This window comes from Sciurus carolinensis, chromosome 5 (assembly GCF_902686445.1).
Source record: "Sciurus carolinensis chromosome 5, mSciCar1.2, whole genome shotgun sequence".
NCBI classification, from domain to species: Eukaryota; Metazoa; Chordata; class Mammalia; order Rodentia; family Sciuridae; genus Sciurus; species Sciurus carolinensis.
The window spans coordinates 71,045,531-71,067,769 of record NC_062217.1 but is presented as its reverse complement, the minus strand read 5'-3'; the positions used below and the strand labels follow the sequence as shown (position 1 = coordinate 71,067,769).

At 35.6% G+C, this 22,239-nt stretch overlaps 1 protein-coding gene across 1 annotated transcript; it reads left to right on the top strand.

The window, feature by feature from the left end:
• Window positions 1-882: 882 nt before the first annotated feature.
• Fbxl3 (F-box and leucine rich repeat protein 3) lies at window positions 883-20,640 on the top strand. The gene is given in 6 exon segments (XM_047552374.1): window positions 883-1,159; window positions 5,759-6,107; window positions 8,531-8,653; window positions 11,891-12,062; window positions 18,086-18,322; window positions 18,325-20,640. Coding segments are annotated over 5 exon segments (1,284 nt in total). The 5' UTR covers window positions 883-1,159; window position 5,759; the 3' UTR covers window positions 18,729-20,640.
• The last annotated feature ends 1,599 nt before the right edge of the window (window positions 20,641-22,239 follow it).

Sequence of the window (22,239 nt, the reverse complement as noted above, 5' to 3'; positions counted from 1 at the left end):
AAAGAAAGAAACAAAGAAAGAGAGAGAGAGAGGAAAAGAAAAGAAATAGGAAAGGGAAGGAAGGAAAGGAAGGAAAGGAAGGAAAGGAAGGAAAGGAAGGAAAGGAAGGAAGGAAGGAAGGAAGGAAGGAAGGAAGGAAGGAAGGAAGGAAGGAAGGAAAAAAAACAACATAAAAAATCATGTTGGAAAAAAGAGAAATAGAAATATTCTAAAAACAAAAAAACATCTAAAATGCAAGTCCTAACACTGTCAGCATGCGGAGTTATTTCCTTGCAGTCTTTCAACCACCGTTTATGTGTATGTGTGTACGCAGTATCTTTAGAACCTGCATTTAACTCCACAGGTCACAGGCGCAAGGCGTGGTCACCGAAGGCCGCGCCAGCCTCGCGGAGGTGTGTCGCTGTCGACAGCTACTGTTTATCATCTGCCGGGTGGAACTCGCTGCTGGCTCCAGAGACACTCCCTCCTTTCTTGTTTCTGCTCCACTTTCTAAACTTTCCAGTTTCAGTCGAAGATAATCTCTTCCGTATCTAGTTAGCTCTAGCCGGGCTACATTCCGCTCCAAAACAAAAATTTCGCTTCCAGCGGGAATCACGTCTCGGGCGTTAAGACAAAGGACTCTCTCCAATCACCAAAGCCAAGACCCGCCGCGGGCGGGCTCCGCTGGGCGCGCTCCCTCGCTGCCAGGCCCCGCCCCGCCTCCCCTCCCCGCCCCGCCTCCCACCCCTGAGAGCGAGCGGGCCTCGGACGCGCGTCCGTCCCCTCGGGCGGAGACGCGCTGAAGAAAGCGCGCGGCCGCGAGCCCCGGGCGCCATTTTGGACTCGGTTTCTGGGCCGAGGCGTAGGGAACCTACGCGTTGGCCGCCGTTCGCTGAGGGCGACTCTGGCGGCGACGGGGAGTTCCAGGGCAAGGACGCAGAAGACAGCGCGGGACTGAGAGAAAGAGGTCTTCTCTCTGGACAGCCAGAGCCGCAAAGGTGGAGCCGCGTTGGCGCCCGCCGCGAGATCAGCGCCTCGGATGCGGGCGGAGCGCGGGGGGCCGCGGCGGCGGGAGCGCGAAGCGGGGGCTCCGGGGGGCTTCATGTGAGAGCCGCGGGACCAACCGCCGCCGACCCCGGAGCCCGGGGTGGTGTGTGGGGGAAGCCGCCCCCAGCAGCAGGTAACGGCGGAGGGGCAGGGCCGGGGCCCCGCGAGATGACGGTCGGGGGAACGTCCGCCTTCCGGCTGTGGGCCCGCCGAGGGGAGCGGGCTCCGGGCCGTAGGCGGGCCGCCCCTCGCGAGCGGGGGTGGGAAGCGGGGCGCGACAACCAGATCTCGGAGGCTGCTTGGGGGCGTCTCCCCACGGTGCTTGCTTCAAAACATGTCAACAAGGCGTGGTGCGTGCGCTGCGGCCGTGTGCAGCCTGGCAGGGCGGCGTTATTAGTTTTGGCGGGGGCTAATGACAGGCACGGCTTAGCTCTGCCGGGCGTTGGCCACTCCCAAGCAGGTAGCTTGAGAAGTACAAGGCACTAAGATTTCAAAACACACTGCCCAGGGTAGGGCGCCTGAGATGTCACAGAAAGCCAATCCGTGGAGGTGGCGCAGGGAGGAGGGGACTCCCCCGCCGCGTAGCCAAGTGGAAAACTTGGTCAACTTGTGAGAAACAGCTTCGCTCTTGTTCTCAGCGTGAGCTGAGGTTAGGTGGAGTTGCGGACAGGGATCAGGAAGCAGCCCAGTCAGTGTTCTGCAACTGCAGGCTAAGAGGTGAGAGAGATTCTTTTGTTGTTTTAATGGTGTCCATTCAAGTGACTCAGGTATTTTTTTCTTCCTTAGGAAAATTGTAGTTTCTGTTTATTCTGAGTTATTTATAAAAATGCCATACACTCCCGGTTATGTATATATGTATGTGGCTCCTAGACATTTTTGCCTCCACACGCTCACTGCCATTTTGAGAGTTTCTTTCATTGTTTTATTTTTGCATTTCAAAGAATGTATATTAATTTTCATGTTAGTCAAAGCAGAATATAAAAATGAAATAAAGGAAGTGTAATGCCAAAACAGGATTTGTTGAGCTAAATATAAATGGGCTTTTAAAATTACTGCACACCCAGTGTACATACATAACAGTGTATTCAAAGCCTGGCACTGAGGCACAAACCTTTTAATCTGAGCTACTGGGGAGACTGAGGCAGGAGTATCACAAGTTCCAGGCCAGACTGAACAATTTAGTAAGACCCTGTCTCAAATTTTAAAAAAGGAAAAAGAAAAAGGACTAGGGACATAACTCAGTATGTAGTGCTTGCCCATTAAGCACAAAGCCCTGGATTTGATCCCCAGTAGGGAGTGGCAGGGGATTGTGTTCAATAATGGTGCTAAATATTTTGTTCATTGATGAATAAGTTGACTCCTTTTTGAGTTTATGGAAATGCTGGTAGCTCACTAACTCCCTAGCTCAGCTAGTCTTACTTCATTCCTTTTGGGCACCTGTAGTAATAATATCACCAAAAGCACTCAATCCATCCTGTGGGGTCTTGAAACACTGCAGAGAAGTAAACTTGCCAGAGTCCTAAAAAAGTGTTTTGGTGCACTAGAAAGTCTCATTGATATTTATTCCTTTTGAAATATAAGAGGTGTTTTCACTTTGACTGAAAAGTTGGATATATAAAAAACATTGATGTAAATTATTTGTAGACTGTAGTGTATGCTTTGAATTGTTTAGTTTTCTATGCAGTAGTTTCTTATATAAATAGATTTGATTAAATACTTTTGAAAGCATTGGAATTTTAAAATGAGTAAATGAGACCAACTTGGAAACATTAAAAGTTGTTATTGTGCACTTATTTTTATTTCATGCATAAATGAGGATAGTACAGATGACATTTTTATTGCTTACATTTTTCTATTGCTTAATATACTGTGGTTATGGCATCACAGTCATAATACATATGACAGTTCACAGACTTTTGTTCAGCTCTTTATAAACTACTAGTAGGTGCCTAAAATATACTTTGGTGATCACATAATCTTTATATTTAGATCAAGAGATACTGTACTTTACAGTACAGTATACATTTTATTATAGTATTGTATACATTTTAAAGAATTTGTCAACTTTCCCCTTGCTAAACTTGGAAAGGTACAGAAATATACTTTATTTAAAAGAGGACTATATTAGACAAGAAAGGTTCTATTGTTAGGACCAAAAAATATTATTCAGAATTGTTTACATAAAGCTTCCCTTTTATTTTTTGTTTTGTGTATCCATATACTTTAAAGTAAAATGAACCATTCTGTGTTTAAGTTGAGTGATTCTGGTTTTAGACCACTTTTCTAGGAATAGGTGATAACATTCCATAATGAGATGTAGAAATTAAGAAGATTGCTTCGTTCTTTTTTGAATCTCTGTGTCTCAATATTTTGAGTGATTTTAGGCAAACAGGAGAAATGATAAGCTTCAGGGAGCATACTCTTTGTTCTTCGACCCAAATTGTATATGCTAAAATTAAAACCTTCAGGATAAGTTAAAGCAGAAAAATGGGTCATAATAACAATGTTATCTCAACCTCTAGTGGGACATTATTACTAGAGTTTTTTTTTTTTTTTTAAAACTAAAGATTACTTTGTAGATTATTCTACCTTTTCTCTTAAAAAATCTGTTGTTAGATTCAAACATAAGTTTTAGTCCTCCAAAAATTGCTGTTTTGCTTACCATCTCTGTCATTGTTTTCTCCCTTCCTTTCCCCCTGCTCAATAGGATGTGCATCATTTACTTCACTTTATTCATATAGTTAGCAGAGCAATGAGGAATAGGCAGTTGATTGTGCATATGTAAAATCTCCTGGATTGATCATTGCATGAAGACCAGTGTCCTCTGACATTCTGTTTCTACTCTCCAGCCCTCAATTCTCTTTTACAAGTTTTGCTATTTTGTTATGGGGAAAGTATGCAGGGATATATTTAATTTAGTCATGCATATTCATATCTTTCTTCCGACACATGCTGATTTACCAGAAATAAGTTGGAGCCAAACCACCAAACCACTGCCCTACCAGCACTGCTCTCTAGAAACAAAAGGAAAGTATTCCAGGCCATAAACTAGGAGTACCAGTGAGTGGTCTTCATGACCCCATTTAATTTAAAGCCTGCTATACTTTCCAACTGATAAGACTTTTAAAAAAAAATCTGATAACATGAACATTTAAAGCAGTATGTAAAAAGAAACAGCATATTGTCAAACAAAACAAAAACAGTCTCCTATAATTCCATCACCAATTTTTAGTCACTATAATAATTTGGTGGGCCAGGCGTGGTGGCAGTGACTATAATCCCTGCAACTGGGAAGGCTGAAACAGGAAGAGTTCAAGTTCAAGGCCAGCCTTAGCAACTTAATGAAGCACTGTCTCAAAAATAAAAAGGCTGGGGATGTAACTCAGAGGTAAAGCACCCCTGGGTTCAGTCCCACGCCCCCCACTAATACCATTTTAAAACAAAAATAGGGTCATTCTTTACCTTCTGATGGGTAACTTGTTTCTACTGTGTTGTGCACTTTCTGTTTTTCAATACTGAACTGCTTTTCTAAACCAGAGTTCAGCAGTCTGCTCTCTTCTTTCCAAAGCCTAATACTTCATTCCTCATAAGGACCTTGTATCTTATCCCTATTTTACAAACTGAAGTACAGTACAGTCTGCAATTTGCTCAAAGCCACATAGCCAGTGATAGATAGAACCAGGATTCAAACCCAGGGAGCTTGATTCCAGAACCCATTCTCTTTAACAACAATATTATTTAGCTATGGAAAGACTATCTTTCAAAGAAGCATGGAATGAAGATATTAAGAATACATACACTAGCCAGGCATGATGGTGGGTGCCTATAATCCCAGTGACGGCTGAGGCAGGAGAATTCCAAGACCAAGTTCAACCTCAGCATCTTAGACCCTCAAATTAAAAAGAACTGAGGATGTAGCTCAATGGTAAAGCGCCCTGGGTTCAATCCCCAGTACACCCCACCCCCCCCAAAAAAAAGGAATACATAAAATAAACAGATAGGTGTCATTCAGAACTACAGTGTGGGAAGCAGCAGTAGTAAGTGATGTGCTGGAAGAAGAAGAAGAAACCACATTCCAGACCAAACAATACATAGTAGGAGTGGGTCTGCTTACTTTGTTTTGCAGTGCCGGGGGTGAAACTCAAGGTCTGATGCCTTCTAGGCAAGTGATCTGTCTTTGGACCACTTTCCCAGCCTGAGTTTCCTTATGTTTAGCAGAGGTCACAAAGTCTAGCAGTAGCATATATCACAGACTGTTCATTGTGGAAGATCTCTTGGCTACTTAATTCACATCCTCTCTGGAGGTTTGAAGAACCTGGTCTGCCTCAAATTTAAGAAGTCAATTAGCAGATATCTTAGATTATTTTTTTAAAAAACTTTAGAAATTTTCATAGTAGAGTCCCTTTTATATTCATCTGAGTTAGGTAACTACAACTTTTAAATATAAATTCTTGGTTTAGTTTCAAAAACATTTGTAGTATGGAATAAATATAAATACTTAAAAACATCTGCCAGAAATGTACAGAATTTATAAAACTGTAGTTGGTCTCTGATTTTTTAATTATATTTTGATATTTTTTCTGAATTGCTAATCCAGTTCTTTGTTCATATTTGTGTTTAAATTTACAAACACAAATACATAGTCGGTGACAGAAAAATGAATTTTGGGTTTATTTCTATTCAAAAGTTTAAGTAGAATGAGGAAAAAAAAACGATGCATTTTTCTAAATAGGATGAAGCGAGGAGGAAGAGATAGTGACCATAATTCATCCGAAGAAGATTCCACAGATAAATCAAAGAAACTGAGGACTACAAATGAGCATTCTCAGACTTGTGACTGGGGTAATCTCCTTCAAGACATTATTCTCCAAGTATTTAAGTATTTGCCTCTTCTTGACCGGGCTCATGCCTCACAAGTTTGCCGCAGTTGGAATCAGGTGTTTCATATGCCTGACTTGTGGAGATGTTTTGAATTTGAACTGAATCAGCCGGCTACATCTTATTTGAAAGCTACACATCCAGAACTGATCAAACAGATAATCAAAAGACATTCAAACCATCTACAGTATGTCAGCTTCAAGGTAATACTTTAAATCTTTCTTTTAAAAATTAAAGCATTTAAAATAAATAAGTAAATAAAATCGGTTTTAGTGGCGTTTTTGTCCTAAACTAGTACATCTTCTTATGTCTTTAAAATATTTGCCTTTTAAGGGAAAGTGCTTAAAGATATAGAGTTATTGTATGCTTTAGAAGCTATCACAAATATTGTGATATTTGATAGCTTAATACTCCATTAGGATTATTAATAATTTCGTAGAGAGCAAAAGCAGCCACTAAACAAGCAGAAGTCATTGACCAAAACTGTGACTGAATTATTGCAAACAAATTTGAGGAAAAAGGAATACAGAATAAATAAGAAAAATCAGGGAGATTGACTGAGTAGAACTTAATTGTTCTTTCTAGCAGGAATTGAGTGTTGCTTATTTTGATGAGAACTTTTTTATTTTATTTTATTTTTTTCCAGACTGCATTTTGATTCATTGTATACAAACGGGGTACAACTTTTTGTTTCTGTGGTTGTACACAATGTAGATTCACCTCATTTGTGTAATCATACATGTACATGGGGTAGTGATGTCTGTCTCATTCCACCATTTTTCATACCCCCATCTGATATGAGACCTTCAAACATAAAGGTGACATAGACACCTTTATTTAAAAGGTTTAGATGAATATATTTTAAAAAGTAAAGAATGCTCTATGGAAAAATGCCATAGAAAACATTGCTTATTTTCTTTGCTGGAAGGGATATATCAGAAATCCTGCAATGATTTTATAAGTGCAGTGGGGTGACTTTTGAGGTGTCCAAAATAGTTTTAAGAAATTATAGTGGTTTGTCTGTGAATATAGAGGTTTGTCATACTGTGTTTTGGAGAGAAATAATGAAATGTGGGCATGATTACTGAATCCTTAACTAAACAATAAGCAAATAAGTATTACTGATAATTATTGTTGAAAAGGGATAACACATGAATGCCTGATTTACCTATATGTGCCAGTTGCTAAAGGGGCCCAGTTAATCCTAGATAAAGCAGTGGTTCTTAACCTAGAACTTCTTACTTTACCTAAAGACTGATGTTCCCTCCAATAAAGTAATTTCCTATTAGCTGCTTAATCTCTCGATTGTATCCAGGGAGCTAGGAGAGCCTTGGTGATTGGAATGGTTGGTTAGATTATGGTCTTTCTGGAAAAATGCTCAAAAGCACTTGTCACTAGAGATAAGATTGACAAGTATAGCAAAAAAATAAAAGCATGCCTACCTAAATTTGAATATTAGATAGTTAATGGACAATTGTTACTATAGATATGACCTATGCAAAGTGTGAGACCTTCTTAATATTTAAAGAAAAAACAAAAACTTGTTTACCTAAGATTCAAATGTAACTGGATGTTACTTGACAGTCTTAATTCTAGCAACAAGGGCATGGGAGAATGGTGGGGGAATCAAACAAAAATCAAGGAATAACTCATCCCCCTTTGCTTAGGGAAGAGACCTGAAAAGCCTTTCCTTTGATTTTAATCATCTTTGAGTTGCCCAAGAGTGTTATAATGGCAAATGTTATAAAAAGGAGATTATAAACACTCATCTGATCTTAAAGATAAATTCCGTACAATAGATTGACTGAGTCAGCTTTATTCTTTTATAGCTCTTTTACACAATTCAGGTATATCCACCTTGTATAACCCTTATAAAAATAGTTATGCTAAGTTTAACATTTTTTATTAGGGGCTGTTTGTTTTCTTGAGGAGATAGTTTTTCACTTCCATCTTAGAGAAGAGGCACATCACAGGATTCTTCTGGGCTCTCTTAATATTTTAAGCTGTCATTGACTATAGACCAGAAAGATTTAGAGTTAATAGTCTAGAACAATGGTTCTTATATTTTATGTGTAACAGAATCACCTAGAGGACTTATGATGAGAAAGATTACTGGGTCCCACGCTCAGAGTTTCTGATTCAGATGGTCTGGGTTGGGTATGAGAATTTGCATGTCTTAACAGATTCTTGTGTTGATGTTGATACTGCTGATCTAGGGATCACATTTTGAGAACCACTAATGTAAAGAAACTTAACCAAAGGATAATCTTATAAATAGCTCTGAGATTATAATGCAAATTAGTATACTGGTTTTACACCACCTTTTAAGAATATTTTTGTTTGTTTCATTAATTTATAAAGTTTGGAGTAAATCACCTTAGTCTTCTCAAGACTAAATAGGTATCTTGTAATGTAAAAAGCTCTCTTGACAATTGCACCTGTAAATTTCTTGGGACTCAAAAAAAGTCTGAAGTTATAGGGAAAGATAGATGATTGAAAAACTACATGGTCTTTAAATTATACAGCAATAACCTAATAACTGTTTCTTGCTTTTGTGTAATTAAGATAAGCACAGAGAAATGTAAATATATGCATGGGTTAAAAGCTTTTTTTTCCCCTCCCTAAGGTGGACAGCAGCAAAGAATCAGCTGAAGCTGCTTGTGATATATTATCACAACTTGTTAATTGCTCTTTAAAAACACTTGGACTTATTTCAACTGCTCGACCAAGCTTTATGGATTTACCAAAGGTATCTACTGGTTTTATTTTATTAGCTGTTACTGAGAACTCCAGTGAAAGCCTTACAGTTCTTGAATTGGCAATGAGAAAATAAGAAAAGGTCTATATAATGGAAAGACAGTTACTATTTAGAGTTTTAAGAAATAGTATTGTAAAAATTCTTCGTGTGGCACTTCATCATTGGTAAGATTAAAGAATAAATGCATTTACAGAAAATTTTTAGTTTAAAAGAAACTAAAACTGAGAAACAAGCATGTCAGAATAAAGAGAAATATAGATACTCCTTTTGGGTGTTCAGAGCAGATTGATTAAGATCAAAAGTTGAGAATGCCCCTCTTGGAAGCCAGGACAGCCTACTTTTATAAACTCTTCTGGCAAGTGTTCTGTTAAGATTTATTATTGAGTAAAGTTAGTATCAGTACAGCTTGGATTAATTTGCAGATATTATTTAAAGAAAACAAATTTTTTGTGAAGAGTTAAGTGTTTACATTTATTTATATGCTCAAACATGGCCCTGTAGATAATTAGAGGTAGTCTGACACAACTATCGTCTTAAAATAGAAAAATAAGAAGGATGTGTTTTTAGAAAGGTAACTGTTAAAGGCTTCTAAATTATGCTATGTAATGTTCAGTAGGTTGGTATCCACCTGTAATTTGAAAATTTTCTTCTTAGAGTACACCACAAACCAAAATCAAGACTCTTTAAAACACTTACTAGTTAAATTTACTAGAATGATTCAGGAAAGAATATTACTAAATTGAGTGCATATTATAACTCAGATGGTTGTTCAAGGAAATAGCATTATGAGCTGTATCACCAATTTACATCAAAATTTTAATTGTTTTTTGTTGTTGTTGTTGTTGTTGGGGGTGGTCCTGGAGATCGAACCCAGGGCCTCATGCATGCTAGGCAGTTGTTCTACCACTGAGCTATATCCCCACAACTTTAATTGGTTTTTTAAAAGTTTCATTAAATCCATAATTTGGACATAAATTGTTTTTCCTCATTGGTTAAATAAGGGAAATGCACAAGAGAATTTCATCATTTTAACATTATAAGATTCTAAGTACATGAATTAAATCACTGCTTCTCATACTTAATTGTGCATAAATTTTGGATTTCTATCCCTGTTCTAAATTTGGGGTGATACTAAGTCTCCCTGGTGTAAATAGTGTTCATGACTCTGCCTAAAATGGTTCAAGGAAGCCAAATGCAGTGGACATACCTGTGATCCCTTGTCTTGAAGGTGAAGCTTCAGTTCAGGACTATCCTGGGCAACTTACCTGGACCTTACCTCAAAAAATAAGGGCTGTGGATGTAGTTCAGTGATGAAGTACCTCTGGTTCAATCTCCAGTACTGGGTGTAAACAAGATAGTTCAAGGACCTTTGTTCTAACAAACACTGAGCCACATGACATAGTACCACCTTCTTCGTTTAATATGGAAAATGAAATGTTCTGAATTGATTTTTCTGTATACCTTCTGTAGTTGAAAACAAGTATACAAACTATCCATTTTACACACACACACACACACACACACACACACACACGCAGTACCATAAGGCATATTGAACACAGTATTTTTTTTTCTTATTACTTGGGCAAATATTAGTACTAAATTGAGAACTGTTTATTGTGTATATGTGTGGTACTGGGAATTGAGCCCAGGGCCACATGCATGCCAGGCAAGTATGCTATCTACCACTGAGAGTACTGCAACCTTTAATCTGAGAAGTATTGATGTGGCTAGGACTGCTTCTTTCCTTATTAAATGGGCCTAAGGATGCTTACATTGTTATCCTGTTCCTTTTATGGCTTTTGTAGAAAGGATTGAAATAGATATTGAAATAGATATTGTAATAGGTATTGCTATATATTGCAAATCCTGAGAGAAGTGGAAAAAAGCATTGAAGAAATATATTTGTCCATAGCTAGATCAGGGGAATGATGAAAGGGGTCAGTGTTGCAGTCATGAGCATTCTGATGAATAAATATTATTCCACAAAATACAGTTGAGTTTCATATGAAAATATTAGGAGGAAGATGTTAACACTTAATCAGAATTCCAGTAGTACAGTAGGGAAAAAATAAATTACAGAATGTGACCATCAAGGTAGTATTTGGTTATAATTTCTTTTCTGTTGGCCTGCCTTCATCCTTTATCACTGCTGTACAGAATTTATAAAGCTAGGTGAGGAGTAAAATTGGTTATGTAGGGAATTTTGTCAGAGTGTTTATTAGCCCTTCTTTCCTTACTCTTCTTAATTCTTTATTGATTTATAGCATATCTCAGCTATGATTTAAACTCACTTTGTACATGTTCTAATTCCTGTTTTCTATAGTTGTTCCTTTTGGTCAGATTCTGTATCCAGTAGATATTTAGATGCATAGGATAAATAAAAAGATACTCATTGGCATATCTGTGGATAAAATACATTAGACGACTTGAAAATGTTTTAGATAATTTAACATGTTTGAGGGTGTTTTAAATTTGAAATCCAATTTCAGTATGGTTTTTGTTGTTTTGGAATTAAATTTTAAGCTTCCATATTCCAAATGAGTCAAATTTTGAACTTATTGTTAACTAATTTTAAATGATTGTTCCAATAGTTATTGTTATTTTAATGGTTGTTACTGTTCAGTTTAGTGGAATAAAACACTAGAGTAGGGTTTCTGAGATAGTCAAGATAAAATGTCTGAGAAATATTCTTTTTTGTTGTTGTTGCTACTGGTATTGGGGATTGAATCCTGGAACACTTTTCCACTGAGCTATATCCCCAGGTTTTCTTGTTTTTTTTTGTTTTTTTTTTTTTTGTTATTTGTTACTATTGTGATTTATTTTGAGACAAGTTCTTACTAAGTTGCTGAGGGTCTTGAGTTTGAAATCCTCCTGTCTCAGCCTCCTGAGTTGCTTGGATTGCAGGCGTGCTTCCACCATGCCCAGCAAGAATTATCCTTATCCTTGGTTCCAGAATTCCTCTCTTTACTTACCAGTGGTTGCTGTGATTTAGAGACATCTGAGGCTTGGAATTCTTTTTTCTTCCACAGGTAAAATGGCTGTGCTCAAAGATGGCAGTCACACCTTTTTTATTATACTTCGAGTAATAGCATAAAAGTGTTACCCCTTTAACAGTTTCGAAATATGTTATTAGGACTGAGATCAATCATGTCTGATGTTATAAAGAAACCCCTGAGTTGTCTTTTCTAAAAATTAAAACAATGTTTTAATCTTTTTGCTTTTCAGTCTCACTTTATCTCTGCACTGACAGTTGTGTTTGTAAACTCCAAATCTCTGTCCTCGCTTAAGATAGATGATACCCCAGTAGATGATCCATCCCTCAAAGTGCTAGTGGCCAACAATAGTGATACACTCAAGCTACTAAAAATGAGCAGCTGTCCTCATGTCTCTCCAGCCGGTATGTTGTATTTTTTGCCAGATACATTTTAGTTAAATGTGTTGATTTGTTCATCAAATTAAGGAAAACTATGTTTAATAGTTTAGTAGTTCTGTTAACCCACTTGTAGTTGGGTAGGACTATTTCTTCAGCATAAAAATATTTTTAGTGTCATAATACAGTAGCATAAATTCTGTAGCATTAGTAACCTAGACATGAACCTTCAGTTTATGTGGCAATTTGTGTATAGTATATGCTAGAAAATAAATAAATCTTACAAAAGAAAGGAAAGAGGATAGGACAACATGAGATATGCTTGAGGTATTTTCTAAGATAAAATAGAATTTTCTCTAATTGTAGTTGAGCTGATAGGGTAGAATTTGAGTCAGAACAGCCACATAATTGCTTTTCTTTTCACTATGTAGAGGTAGAAGAGTTGTACTTAAGCAGTTGCCTTTTATTTTGTAAGATAATGTTTTTCCCAAGTTGGATTTTAGAGCAAAGAACCCATTAAATGTGTGAATAATGTTAGAAAAGTTCTTTCCAATTTCTCTTACATAAAATTTCCTACATTATTCAGTTTGAGATTATTTAAATTTCAGATGGTTTTGTATTGAAAAGTAAGTATAAATGTGATACCCTCAGCTGCTTCATCCTGAACCCTCCCCACTGTTGACATCCCTCTGGATCTTTAGCTGTGTTATTTTGCAAACTTATTTTGTTGCCATAACTAAAGCTGCATATTCCCTCTTGGCTGGAGATTATTTTCAGAAATCTCCTACAAGTGGGGTTTTGGTGACGGAAATGGCTGGAAGTACTACTTGTATTTTCCTAGTTGTCTCTGCCACTTCTGGTTTATCTTTGAGAATATCATAAAATAGAAGTTAAGAATAAGCTTTAACAGTTACTTCCTGTGTGATCTTGATCACATTTTACTATTATGTGGGCCTACTATGAGAGTAAGGTCCCTATTGCATAGCTTCATAGTGTACAAGGTCCTTTGTATTTTGACCTCCACCTGTTTAATCTTGTTTGCTATTCATTCACATGTGGCTTTTACTTGAGTCCTATGGAGCTGCAGTTCTTTTTTGTCTTTATCTTTGTGTGTGGTCAGTCAGTACACTGTAGCCTGTGGAATACTTTTTAATTAATATTTTTTTTTCTTAACCTAGCCAACTCTAGTCCAGCCTTCAAAATTCAACTCAGGTGTTACCTCTTTTGATCTCCCTCCTTCTCTCCTACTTGTGTGTTCTTCCATAGCTCTCTAAGCATAGTAACATTTGCCACACTTATGTAAGAGGCTTTGGGTTTCTAGTTTCTGAGAAACTGTGAGCTTGTTATTCTCTTTATCCTGCTGTATTCCATGTTCATTTATTTTCATTAGTTATACATGTCAGTTCAGATAGTATTTTGGACTAGTTTTTCAGTAAGGAAGGGAAGAGAAAGACCATTTGTAATGCTTTTTAATTGACAAATATAACCACAGAGGGTAGTTTAAAATTTAACATGTTTGTATAGATTCTATCTCTACTTGGCTTATTTGGACAGTTTGTCTAAGTTGAAATTATGGACTGTTTCTGTTCTTTTAATTGAACATTACATGAAACTTTTTCCCACTTTCATACAGTTGTTATAATTGTTTATAATTTCTAGGTGGTATTTGACACTAGTGACAATTCTTTGATACCATACTGCAGATTTTCCTGTTTTCTGATTGTGTCTATTTTCCTTTGCTGGTTTTTCATTCATTACTTAAATTTTGGTGTTTCACTGTGTTCTGTACTGAACGCTGTTTTGTTGTACTCTGTAAATTTTGGACAGTATCATTATTTTCTGTGATTTCAGTTATTTCTGTGTTAATAACTTATACTCTCAGTGCCTCTGGAACTCCAGAGCTATGTGTTAAAACTGCTAAAAATGTCTCCCTGATACTTAAAACTAAAGAATTTCCTTTCTCCTCCTTTTTGGTTCTCTTGCTCTGCCCTTTTGGCTATCTCTGTAAATTGTAGTATCCATCTAGTTGTCAGGGGCACACATCTTTGACCCTTCCTACCATACTTTCTGTCTCTTTAGTTATCGAGGAATATGCCTTTGAATCCTACCTTTCTCTATCCCCATTCTAGCAGCTCTATCTAGACCACTGGAATCTTTGCAGTGGTATCCTCTTCATTTCTTAATTTGTAGCATTTGCTCTCTTATAGTCTTATTTCTGTGCTATAACCAGAGTTATCTGTTCAAGATGTAAATTTGATTTTTTTTTTCCCCTCCACTTCAAAACTTGTTTTAGATAAAAATTTTAACTCTTAACCTAGACTTACAAGTTTGGTATGATTTTGGCCCTTACTTTATTGGGCTTCATCCTTTGATGTTCTCTTATGTGCATACTATGTTTTGAGCTCCTTTAATTCTTGGAAAGCTTGTGTTCTCTTCCATGTCTGGGTGTTCACACAGGAAATATGATTTTATTTCTTTCTCCACTCTTCATTTCACTGCCTTCATTCTCATATTTTCAGTCTCACTATGTTTGTACTGGGAAACCACCTCTGATTCCCTTGTTATGGTACTTCAGAGTAGTACATTCTTGTTTAATTATTTGCTATTTCTATTAGGTAAGTATGACTTGTTCCTTTGGTAACTCTACTGTCCTAGCATCAGTGCTTGACAGATAAAACACTCAGTTATCAGCTGACCTAATGAAAATTTTAGTCACTTATTTTACATGGTTGATAAGCCAGTATTTCTATTATAGTTCTTCGAAGGTTGGATAGTTGTTTCTACTGTTTTGGCACATAGCAGTTTGCTTCTATGGAATTTTTCCTTATAAAAAATTCTTAAGAAATGGAAGTCCTAGGTCAAAAGGTCCAATTTTTTTTTACGCTTCTTGATGTTTTTTTCCCCAAATGAGTTGTATGAATTAATACTGCTTACTAATAACCCAGCCTCACAGCTTTATTGAACTGGTATTCAGTACTATACAATTTCAACTAAAGTGTACAGTTTATTGATTCTGAGTATATTGATGAGTAGTGTATTATCACCACTGTAAATTTTACAATATTTTCATTATTCCCCAAAAAGAAACCATATGTCCCTTAGTGGTCACCCCCTAAAACCTTGATCCCACTCAGTCTGGGCAACCACTAATTTATTTTGTCTCTGTAGATTTACATTTTCTGACCATTTCATGTAAATGACATCATGCAATATGTGGTCTTTTGTATCACTTAGCATTTCAAAGTTCATTTATGGTGAATCTTGAATTGGAACTTTATTTCTTTTATATTACTGTGTAATATTCTTCTATTCCTTTGTATGGATATACCATATTATACCATATTTATTTATCTGTTGGTGGATACTTGGATTGTTTTCTCCCTTTGAGGGGGGTACTGGGAATTGAACCCAGGGGTACTTAACTACTAAGCCACATCCCAGCCCTTTTTATTTTTTATTTTGAGGGCATGGTCTCAGTAAGTTGCTTTTAGGGCCTCTAAATTGCTGAGGCTGACCTTACTAATCCTCTTGCCTCAGTCTTCCAGGCTGCTAGGAATACAGGAGTGTACCACTTCACCCAGCTGTTTCCACCTTTTGACTGTATTGAATAATGCTACTGTAAAACCTTCATGTCTCCATTTTTGTGTGGACATACTGTTTAATTTCACTTGTGTATACACCTTGTATTGTAATGCTGGATCATATAGTTATTCTTTTTACCCATTTGAAGAATCAACAGATTAGTTTTCAAAGCAGTTGCACTGTTTTGCACCATTTTATATTCCTTTCCCACATCCTCATTAACACTTTTTTGTTTTTAAATTATAGCCATCCCAGCTAGTAGGTGTGAAGTAATCTTTCATTGTGGTTTTGATATGCATTTTCTTGCTGTCCCTTGATGTTTATTTTTTCATGTGCTTATTGGCCATTTGTATATCTCCTTGGAGAAATATCAATTCAGATCCTTTTCTTATTTATTAATGAGGATATTTTTCTTTTTATATTGAGCTATAATAGTTTACCTGTTTTATTTTATCCTTTATCTCTCTGTTATGTTAAATATTTAAACACATTTAACTTCTAACTGGTTTTCTATTATTGCATAGCTAACAACTATAAAAATAGCAACTTATCCCAACACACAATTATTAGCTCCATGATCCTGTAGGGCAAGAGTAGTATGCAGGGCTCTGGTGGCTTCTTTGCTTAGGGTATTAAAAGGCTGAAATCAAAGTGTTGGGTAGGGTGGGCTCTTAATCTGGAGGCACTAGGGAAACATCACACTCACTCAGATTGTCTGAACTCATTTTTTGAGGTTGTAGGATTGACATCTCATTTCTTTACTGGCTGTTCACAGGAGACTGCTTGGGGTCTGTCTCTGCTTTTAGAGGCTGCCTGCATATACTGAAGTCAGCAATAACATGTTTAATTCTCTGTATGCTTTGAATCTCTGATTTCCTTTCCTGCAGTCAGCCAGAGTAAACTGCTTTTAAAGGGGCTCTTGTGATTAGATCAGACGTATCCAGATAATCTATAAGGCCAGCTGTGCTATATAACAATATTATGAATATGATATCACATTCACAGATGCTAAGGATTAGGATATGGAATCTTGGGGACCATGTTTAGAATTACGCTGCCACAACTGCTTTAGTAGTTCTTAAGAGGATATCTCTAAATTTCTTTCTTGTATCTTTGCAATTTTCCACGTACTTGTTTTCCCTTGATATCGAACCTTTTTGATATTGCAAAGAATAGAGATAAATAAGCTCAGGTTATCTGGGTGATCAGAGTATATTTCAAAGTACACATATGCCTTATGGAGAACATAAATCGGCAGTGGCTGAATAGTGAAAATAGTGAAGCATTGAGGTCCTCTACTCTCTCTTCTGGTGACTTTCATTCTAGCAATTGAGTTTATCTCTTCTCTGATTCTATTTATCTCCTTCCACTGCTATTAAATTTTGACTTATCGATGGCCTCTGTCTTTTCACTTATTAAGCAATAGTTAAATGCATGAACTTAAGAGTAACTTAGCTTATGTATGTATTCCAGTTTCGCTGTCTTTAGTTAGCTGCCACAACTTCAAAATAGAAATATCTAGATTTCTAATTTCTTTACTAGTGCTTGTGGAATAACATATTTACTCCATATTTGTAAAATAAATAATAGATGAAAGTATATGTTTGGTTCTTATCCCTGTTTTCTAAGCATAAGAAATGGATTGAGTGGGTTATCATGTATTATAGGGTATGTCTTTTGGGCAAAATTCTTATACTGAGCATCTTTGGGGATCAAATATTGACCTTTGGTAAAGTTACCTGTTGCTAGGATAATAGTTTTGGCATATCATGGTGCCCTGAATATGGAAACTACTTAAGGAACTGCTTTCTGGGTGTGTTAGAGCTTCAAAAGTCATTAAGTAATGTGGATTTCCATTCATTTGAATTGGGAGTTTATCTGGTTATCTTTGACTAATTTATCTAAGGATAGCTTAATATTTTTCCTTAGAAATTTGATAAGCTTATTACATACTATTCACAAATTGTTGATCATTTTGTGGAATTTTACTTTGCAAATATTTTATTCAGTTACATAAATGTTAGTTTCATATGGTTATATCTTATCCTATTTCTTTGTAGGATTTGGTAGGTTTTGAGTTTCAAAAAAATGCCTCTATTGCAGTGATCATGTAATTTTTCTCAACCGGTAAATTTAGTGTTAGTAATACTTTTTAAAAGTATGGCAGTGTACATGCATTAATAATATAAATGCAAACTAATTATGGTGTTTTAAAAATAAGTTATCTTTAAATTTTTCAGAGTTGATAACAATAAGCCTGATTATGATTTAGAAGTTCTTATAAAGTTAGTACTAGATTTTAAATGTGACTCACCTGATAATTCAACTAACTTTTTAAACTGTATGGTTTTATGGTAAGGGAAATATGGCAAATTTTTGTGGGTTGTGTGGTGTACTTGATTAAATTCTTGAACAGATAAACTTGTACAAAAACTTGCAAATAATGACCTTTTTTTTTTCCTTCCAAGGTATCCTTTGTGTGGCTGATCAGTGTCATGGCTTACGCGAATTGGCCCTGAATTACCACTTGCTAAGTGATGAGTTACTGCTTGCTCTGTCTTCTGAAAAACATGTTCGATTAGAACATTTGCGCATTGATGTAGTCAGTGAGAATCCTGGACAAACACATTTTCATACTATTCAGAAGAGCAGCTGGGATGCTTTCATCAAACATTCACCCAAAGTGAACTTAGTAATGTATTTTTTTTATATGAAGAGGAATTTGACCCATTTTTTCGTTATGAAATACCTGCCACTCATCTTTACTTTGGGAGATCAGTAAGCAAAGATGTGCTTGGCCGTGTGGGAATGACATGCCCTAGACTAGTTGAACTAGTAGTGTGTGCTAATGGATTACGGCCGCTTGATGAAGAGTTAATTCGTATTGCAGAACGTTGCAAAAATTTGTCAGCTATTGGATTAGGAGAATGTGAAGTCTCATGTAGTGCCTTTGTTGAGTTTGTGAAGATGTGTGGTGGCCGCCTGTCTCAGTTATCCATCATGGAAGAAGTATTAATTCCTGACCAAAAGTATAGTTTGGAGCAGATTCATTGGGAAGTGTCCAAGCATCTTGGTAGGGTGTGGTTTCCCGATATGATGCCCACTTGGTAAGGACTGCATGATGTAGGGTATAATGAATAGCACCTTAACTTCAAGCAACTGTATTATAATAAAAATTTATTTGCTGTAGTTCTGATATAATTCTACTATTTTGTGGCACAGAAATTTGAATTCTTCAATGAGTATATAAAGGTTGTTTACTAGAAGATCTGTAAATCAGTTTTGGTCAGAAAAATCCATGTGTTTCTTTAGCCTATTAGCAATCAAATCTCTTAAAAATTAAGGAAGAAAAAACAACCTGATTTCAGATTAGAAAATAATAACCATTTGTAAAGATCAAACAGTTCATAGTCTGAAGGAAATAAAACCTATGTATTATAATATCCCAAGAAGCAAGAACTAATAGGTTTTCTGAAATGTTCTCTATGCATTTTTTTAAAAAAATGTAAACTTGACATTTTAGGGTCTTCAGTTATACATACACCTGTTGTAAGGTGTTTAATATAGCTCAGGAAAGTGAGCATTTTGTGAGAAAAATGTAGGATATATCCATATCTAATGAAAAAGATTGATTGAATGTTCTCATGTTACAAAGCTCTTTCAAAGAAGATGTATAAGTAATTGGAACTCTTAAAAAACAAACAAATGTCACACAGTGGTTATTATAGAAGGATAACACAGAGCCAAGATCAAACTGAAAGGAAATAAATGGAATAGAAGGTAGACAGTATTTAGCTTTGTATAAATCTGTTTCCTCTGTAATCTGCTAAACCACATAAAGTTCTTTTCTGTGATATGTTCTATGTATATGGCATTTGAGGCACTGTATGTAAAGTAAGGAATGCTCTACCAGTTCTCCTTGGTTTTGCCTATGTTTGCTTAAACTAGTTTTGAAGTATTTTACTATAATTGAAATGAAAAGCTTATCTACCTTTTAAAAAGCCAAGTTGAAATAATAATAATAAAGGTAGACTTTAAAGTGTTTTATAAATTGTTTCCAAGAAAAAATCATTAGTCTCCAGTGAACTTTAGTGATGACTCATCTTTCCATTTTGGAATTATATTGTTAATATAACTAGATTTTTTTTTTAAAGGAGCACCATTGTACAGTTGCAAATAAATAGAAAATATGAAAGTGGATATATTTAAGTCCATAATCTTATATTTGAATAAACATTGCTCAGTGAACTGGAAAATTTTAATAGAAAAATATCTTCAGTTTTGTGATTGTTAATTTGGTTAAACTAATATTTTATATTATTTAAGTTAGATAGTATTTTATATTACTTTAATATGAATAAAGGTAATTCCATGCATTGTAGAGTCTATATAAATACTAAGTTTGGGGCTATATTTAGTATTTAGTTGTTTTAGATACAATATAAATTTTGATTCTGGGTACTATAGTGTAGTAGATACTACCTTCCTAAGAGAAATTAGAAGTGATTTACCCCTAATAAAACATTAATGCTTGAAATGGCTCTCTTCAGTAGTGTGACTTTTAGAAAGTATTTTGGTAATTAATGGAAGCTAACAATCTTAAAATACGTGACCTTCTAAGAATGAAATAAAAATTATTTTCTATATAACTTAAGCTTTTCAAAAGTGGTATTTTGCCCTTCAGTCACATATATATGAGAATTAAAAAAGACTCATCTAGATTTGAAAGTTAAAAGGAATTATTGTAGTCCCCCCACCCCCACTTAAAAACAGTAAAAAGCTCTGATTGTACAAGAAATACTTGTGCCTAGTGGATTTTTTTTTAAAACCTGGAAAATGGATTTGACACTACATGATTAATTCTACTAACCAAAGCTTTATTTGAAAATTTTTGTATAAATTAAATTGTATAATGCTTGAAATACTTTGTCACTTTATAAGCAAAATGCATAGCACTTAATTTGTTTATACTGTAAAATATGTTAAATGCTTTTATCAATTTGAGAATAAAGATAGTTACTAATGCTGTTGTATTAAAAATTCTTTCAGAGTACTCAAACGCATACTTATTTGACTTTAAAACTAGTTAAACTTGGACTATGGCTCAAATATTAGAGTGCTTGCCCACGTGAGTGGATTAAATCCCCGGCGCCTTGAAGAAAAAGAAAAAGTTACAAATTTATGGTTTTAGTTTCAAATCCATTATTTGATGGATAAAATATTTAACATTAAAAACTTCATGGTAGACTGGCTTTTTTGAATTTACAAGGTTAGGCACATGGAATTTATTCTTGAAAGAAGCTCTCATGCCTATGAAATTTGCCATGAAATATAAATTTACTTTTTACATTTGTACAAAAAAGGTTAATTAAAAATAGACCTTTCTGCATTTAGAATGAGAACTTACAAAACCACCTTATAAATAGAATTCTCACTCTTAAAGTGTCCTTGAACCTTGCCAGCCTTTTTAGAGAGAAAATGTCTTTATATGAATCAGAACACTTTTTAAACCATAAAAATTATTTTCATCTCCTGTCTTAAGGTGGTTTCAGAAAATAACTATCAATTTTCTTTGGTATTTTAAACATTACCAAAACAACAGGCATGATTTAAGATGAAATTTCCATTCCAAGAGAGCTTTTTTTGGTACTTGTGGAAGACCCCAGGTTCTATGTGGGGCTAATTTAGATGTTAGGAAACTCTAACCTGCTTGCTGACACCCTGCTTTCCTTTAAAAAAGACAAAGCCATTCACTCAAGAGTATTACTTTTACTCCAAGGGATTATCCTTAGAATATCAGTTCAATAAATATTCTAACTTGTGTTAAATAGAAAATCTTGAAAGGACAATTTGAGGAACAGGAAGCAACTTGGACAATAAGGGGTGAGGAAAATGCTAGAAACAAACTTGGCTAGCCCAAGTACTTTTTGAACAGGGGGAAAAAAATGAGGTTTTAGCACATTGCTCTTTGGGTAATTTCCCAATTTATTTTTAAAACAAAGTCATCTTAAAGGAACTATTCCCTGATAATTCATTGTTTCACTAAAGCAGAGTATAAAAACTGGATAAAACTTAAAAGATGTGATTTTATTTTTTTCTGACTTTTAAGAAGCCAATATTAATGGAGTCCCCAATGTTTACAGTATTTTCAGCACTTGACTATTTTCTTTAACCTAAAACAAAGTGAGGACACATTTATTCTAAAGCCTTTATATTCACATTTCAACACCATGGTTTCTCTTGGAGGAAATTTTGTACATTTGTAACTTAAATGAACAAAAGAATAGAAATTATATAGCAGCTCAAAGAGCAGAAAAATTGGCAAATCATGACCAGCCTTATTTTGGTTTCCCAACTGCCATTTGAAAGCATGTTCTTAAATGAGCTCTACTTGAAGGTTCTACTTATATAATTACATGACAGGTTTGACAAATTTTTTGGAAATACGTATGTGAATGCTTTCTGTGTTATCACCATCTGAATCTATTATAGTACTTTCACAGAATTTCTTCACAGATTAATATTCATAGGAATAATGAAATATTTTGAAAGCTTTTTAAACATATCTATTAGAATCTTGCTTTAAAAGTCAAGGTCCAAGTCAGGCAGTGGCACACATCTG